At 40.2% G+C, this 5611-nt stretch overlaps 1 protein-coding gene across 6 annotated transcripts; it reads left to right on the forward strand.

Annotated features, from left to right (window-relative positions):
- Positions 1 to 2995, forward strand: LOC108983467 (U-box domain-containing protein 8). Of its 6 annotated transcripts, XM_018955106.2 has the most exons (3): positions 1 to 1248; positions 1938 to 1983; positions 2071 to 2508. In XM_018955106.2, the coding sequence occupies exon 1, from the start codon at positions 91 to 93 to the stop codon at positions 1186 to 1188; it is 1098 nt and encodes a 365-aa protein (XP_018810651.1). In that variant the 5' UTR covers positions 1 to 90; the 3' UTR covers positions 1189 to 1248; positions 1938 to 1983; positions 2071 to 2508. The 6 variants fall into 6 exon arrangements, with proteins under 6 accessions (XP_018810651.1, XP_035545468.1, XP_018810650.1 ...); XM_035689575.1 differs by lacking the exons at positions 1938 to 1983; positions 2071 to 2508 and adding an exon at positions 2515 to 2995 and having other exon boundaries at positions 1 to 1727; XM_018955105.2 differs by lacking the exons at positions 1938 to 1983; positions 2071 to 2508 and adding an exon at positions 2515 to 2995.
- The last annotated feature ends 2616 nt before the right edge of the window (positions 2996 to 5611 follow it).

Here is a 5611-nt window from a genome sequence, read left to right on the forward strand (position 1 = left end):
CCTCCTCCAAACAAAGTGACAGAAAGGAAAGGAAAGAAAGAAAGAAAGACTGAAAGAGGGCGCACACAAAAGGATTGCGAGCGGAGGAAAATGGCGACTCAGTTCCCGGACGATTTCAAGTGCCCGATTTCACTCGAGATCATGTCTGACCCGGTTATCCTCTCATCGGGTCACACCTTCGATCGTCCATCCATCCAGCGGTGGCTGGACGCAGGCCACCGCTCCTGCCCAGTTACCAAACTGCCCCTCCCCGATAACCCTTCCCTCATTCCCAACCACGCCCTCCGCAGCCTCATTTCCAACTTTGCCCTCGTCTTCCCTCCAAAACCTCAACCCTACCCCGAGCCCCAGGCCCTGATCTCCAACCTCGCCTCCCCCTCCTCCTGTCTCGACTCCAAGCTCGACTCTCTCGACCAACTCACCAAGCTCTCCAAGCGCGACTCGGCCTTCCGACGGAGAATCACTGAGGCTGGCGCCGTCTCGGCCGTCCTCAACTGCGCCGCCTCCGACTACTCTAGTCTCCAAGAGAAGTCGCTCTCTCTGCTGCTCAATCTCAGCCTCGACGACGATAACAAAGTGGGTCTCGTCGCCGAGGGCGCGATTTCGCGAATAGTTGCCGCTCTGCAAACCGGCTCGGCTGATTCGCGCGCCCTGGCGGCTACGATTATAACAAGTTTAGCTGTTGTGGAGGTGAACAAGGCCACGATTGGAGCATACCCATATGCTATACGAGCCTTGGTTTTGCTTCTTCGTGACGGAAAAGGCCGCGGGAAGAAGGAGGCGGCGACGGCGCTCTACGCCCTATGTTCTTTTCCCGATAACCGGAGACGAGCCGTGCAGTGTGGATCGGTACCCATTTTGATCAGAATTGCGGACTCGGGGCTTGAGAGAGCCGTGGAGGTCTTGGGTCTTCTGGCGAAAAGTAAGGAAGGGAGGGAGGCAATGGAGAGGTTCAATGGGTGTGTGATGGTTTTGGTGAGAATGGTCAAGAATGGGAACTCGAGAGGGATTGAGTATGCTTTGTTAACGCTGAACTCGCTTTGTTGCCATAGCGAAGAAATGTGCGCGGAGGCGAGGAGCGAAGGGGTTCTGGATCTTTGTATGGGCTTTGTGGAGGGTGATAATGAGAAGATTAGGCGAAACGCTTCCAGTTTGGTTCGGGTTCTGAGTGGAGGGTCGATGCGGTGAATTTGCTGTCGGAAAATTCGATTTTGCGGGCATAGAGTTGGGGTTGTGATCGCTTTGGAGGTGAGTTGGTTTTTTGGTTAATTGGTTGAACGTTGTTGAATAGTTTCTGTACAAACAAAACCGATTAGATTATGATGGTGGGTGGGTGGTTGTTGTTTGCGGGGGGAAGGGGGGCATGGTTCTTTTGTATCTTGTACATTGTGAAATAAAGATGAAATGAATGGTTAGCTCTTTTGTTACCTGTTTTGGGGAAGTTTCAAATAGCGGCAATTTAACTACACAAATCTATATATCCACAGCCATAATTATTTAGCTACAATGCAGCATTCTATTACCCGAAATAGGATGAACCAGCCTTCCTGGGAAGCCAACCAGCTCAAATGCGGGAAGTAAATCTCTAGCTGTCGTCTTCGTTCCCTGAAAAGTGAGATGAGATAGTATGAACCTAGAAGCTTATTAGCTTGGCTGGCCAGATGCTTAATTTCAGTTCTTTGTAGTTAAGAGCGGTCATCGCCAGCACTTGTGTCTTACAAACTGCTGTATGCTCTTAAAACCTTTTGTATTTCTCATTACTATTCTTCTGATATGTCTTGGATAAAAGCTGAACAAAATTGCAAGAATTCAGAACTATGTTGGCTCAAGATTAAGGGACAGTGATTGCATTTCAGAATGTATTTTGACATTCTAGTAGCTTATTGAATTTTTCTCTTCTGCTAAGTATGATTAGTTATGATGTCATTATTATACAGAGTTATCTGGTGAAAGAAGCTTTGTGTATTGAAGGGATTCGTATCAGTAAGACTTATTTTGCTTTTGCTATTCCTTTATTTTCGGGTTACATGGTCACTTCAAATCTGAAACATGATATTTCTTTTGATGTAGGATTTCATTTCAAAATGCTCACCGGACCAGATTCTTTTGCTTTCATACTGGATTTTTATTTTCTTGCCTATGTTTTCTTCGACATGCATAACACCGTGTAAGGTTCATTGGATATCAGATTTATTTGGTCACATTGTAGATGCTGACCATGCTTACGTACAATTCATGGAGATTGTTCTTGGATGTGTACTTTTCATATTGGGGTGCTTGTACTCAACCTCTGCAATTACGAACAATTACCTTACTTACTCTAGCTCCACAATCTGCCTTATTTTCTTTTAGTTATAAACAATAATGCTTATAATATCGTTGCAAGGATGTAGTAGACAGTTGTACGTTTTTTCGCTGAATGGACAGTTCAACTTGGTTAGCTTCTGAATCTCTTTTGTAGCCTTCTTTCTTCTATCCGATGCTACACTAAACCCCTACACTTTGCATCTACAGTTCTCTTTTGGGGTGGGGGGGCACAACTGTTTGGTTATATTGCTGCATGCCCTCGCTGAAGTTGCAGTAGACGGTAGACTATCATTGGAGAACTCTTTGAATGTCACTTGCTATGGAGATTGGGGAGTCAGATTGTTGAATTGTCTAGGAAGGAAAATTGCTTTTCCAAGATTCAGGATGCCGAGCTTCTCTAAAACCTTGAAATCTGGGGCAGTTCTCCTTACGCATATTGTAGTTAGTTTTTACAGTTCCAAGTTCCAGTCCAGCTGTGATTTCCTTGTTACACAACATACTTGTTACTTCATGTGGTGTGCTGAAGATATTCTTCTACTTCTCAAGTGACTTGCCTTTCAATATTTGAAGATGATAACATACACTTGTTGATTAATACTTATGATGTCATCTTATACAGTTGAAGAATGGTGCATCAGCTTTCTTAAGCTGAAATCTAATACTGGCTGCCCATCTCCCATTGCATACATATCAGATGTGTAAATTATAAAAGCCGGTTATCAGCGCATGCTCTGAATCTATGATTTACTTCCCAAAGAAATTGTATCTTATGGGGATTTACTGGTGAAGTATCCAAGTGTGTATGCATTTCTTTTTCGGCCTGCGGCCGCCCTGAAATTAGATTCACCAGCCAGAATGCAGAAACATATATGATGCATATTATTTTATGGTTTTTGATGCATAAATGGAAGTTGGGATTGGTAGGGCTGTGCTGCATTGAGATAATGTCAAGTAATGTTGGTTTATCTTCCGTGATATTCTTGTCGCCCCTCCCTATTTGTTTAATAATTGGGTGGGGGTAGGTTGTTTGTGGTTTTGATTCTTCTGTCTTTGGAAGAAGCAATGAAGCTTCCTGATCTTGGATATTGTCTTTCACGTGTGGTCCGGCTTAGGTGGCCGAGGTTGACTTGTTTTTATCTTTCTTTTTATGGGCCCTCGTCATATTCAAATGGTTTGTTAGATACTGTTTTCGGTTGTTGCTGCCGTTCTATGACAATGATCTTCCTATGTCCTATATATATATATATATAGCAAACATTATACAACTGGGACAGAATTCAATGATTTAGATTCTTAGATTTAACTATATTAAGAATCCTGATTGTATGTCGTATCATCCAAAGAAATTGGGGTTTTAGCGGAATGGTTAAATTTGTTAATTAAAAAAATAAAATATCAAGCATATTTTGGAGTATATTACATATAAAATAAAATCCATAACATTGGCACATTTATCTATTAAATGTCATTGTTAAGCTAGTAATATGAATAGCAAACTATATAAATCATTTCCTTTTAAGTATTGGCTGGCATGCTTTACTTTTTCTTCTTGTTGTATTTGAATGGGCTCCAGTTTGGTGGGCTTTTTATGGGCCCAGGGGTGGTGAAAATATGCCCAACAACGGTATATTTGGAAAGCTTGTGATGTTGTAAAATCCAACGGAGATATTCCATTACTAGACAACCAGAGGCAAGCCAAACCCTATAAAAATTATTCAACAATTAATATTACTGATCTTTATAATTTTTCCCACAAAGAAACTAAGACCTCCAATATACCAATGAACTCACTGGCACTCTTAAGAATACAATGATTCAAAGATCAACTAGGTGATGGTTTATGTATCACGAGAGAAAACTGTTTAGGCTAATAGGCACATTATGTCACAAAAGGGGTTTTCTCTCATAAGAAAGAAACATGTAATTGTTGACATAATGCCCAAGACAATTTGAAAATCATGCATCATCAAACGATTTGGCTCAAAACAAACTCAAAAATTAATTGGGTTTTATAAACCTTGTACATTTCGATGCAACTAGGTTTTCTTGATCGTGTTGTGTGCTTCTAGCGAACTATTTCGTAACAATTCATAAATTTAGGAAAAGCGAAATTCAAATATAAGATACTTTTTAATCTAATCCCATGTAAACACACATGGGATTAGATTTGTTCTCAATCTTGTAAGTTAACAAGATATTAGGCCTCTAGATGACCTTCACTTCAGTCAGCCTCTAGATTAGGGTTGGCATAGAGCTTAATTGTAGGTACTCTTTCTAACTCATTTTCTTACACATACATGTCTTTTAACACCCAAAGAATTGAGTTTGAGAAAACTTATAGATTTCTTTGCACATTTGTGAACCCCGTATTTGGATCCTCGAATTTATTTATTTATTTTTCAATCTAAGTAACAATCACTAGATCAAAACTAAACTGCATGGTTGTTTATCCCTAATATTAGTTATTAGAGCTTGGTGGGAGAGTTATTGAAAATAACCAGTTTCTAACTCCACCAAGTTTATAGTGTCTTCATAAAGCCTTATAGTATTTTTGATTAAAAATGTATTTACAAGATGAAGCAAAGATGGCAAGTTGATGAAGGAAGAGATGCAGCCATACTCGAATATTTTAATACTCTCTTTAAAGCTGCTGATGATCTTGGCAGCATGGATTTTTTGCAAGGACTAGATGGCAGATTAACAACTGATATGGTGGAACAACTGGATATGATCTTTACAGTGGAATAGGTGAAGTTGGCTTTAAATGAGATGCACCCAATAAAGGCACCTGGACTAGATGGTCTGGCTCCTCTCTTTTATAAAAAATTCTGGTTTGTGGTTGGTAAAGATGTCACTAATGCAGTACTTCATGCTCGTAATAGTGATCAATTTCCAACTGACATTAACCACACTTTTGTGACCTTGATACCAAAGAAAAAAAAAAAAGCCTAAGTTAGTGTCTGATTATTGGCCAATAAGCCTTTGTAATGTTGTCTATAAGTTGATTTCAAAGATTCTAGCTAATAGACTCAAGAGAATCTTACCTGTCATTATCTCACCTTCACAAACAGCTTTTGTTCTTGGTAGATTAATAACTGACAATTTATGAAATGACTCATTTTCTAAGGAGGAAGAGAAGTGGAAAGGATGGTTTTATGTCTTTGAAGTTGGATATGAGCAAGGCTTATGATAGGATAGAGTGGAGATTTCTTGAGGAAGTGATGAAACAGATGGGATTTAGTTCAAAATGGATGCGGTTGGTGATGTTTTGTGTCCACTCAGTTTCTTTTTCAATTCTTGTGAA

The sequence above is a fragment of the Juglans regia genome, chromosome 4, assembly GCF_001411555.2.
Source record: "Juglans regia cultivar Chandler chromosome 4, Walnut 2.0, whole genome shotgun sequence".
Classification (NCBI taxonomy): Eukaryota; Viridiplantae; Streptophyta; class Magnoliopsida; order Fagales; family Juglandaceae; genus Juglans; species Juglans regia.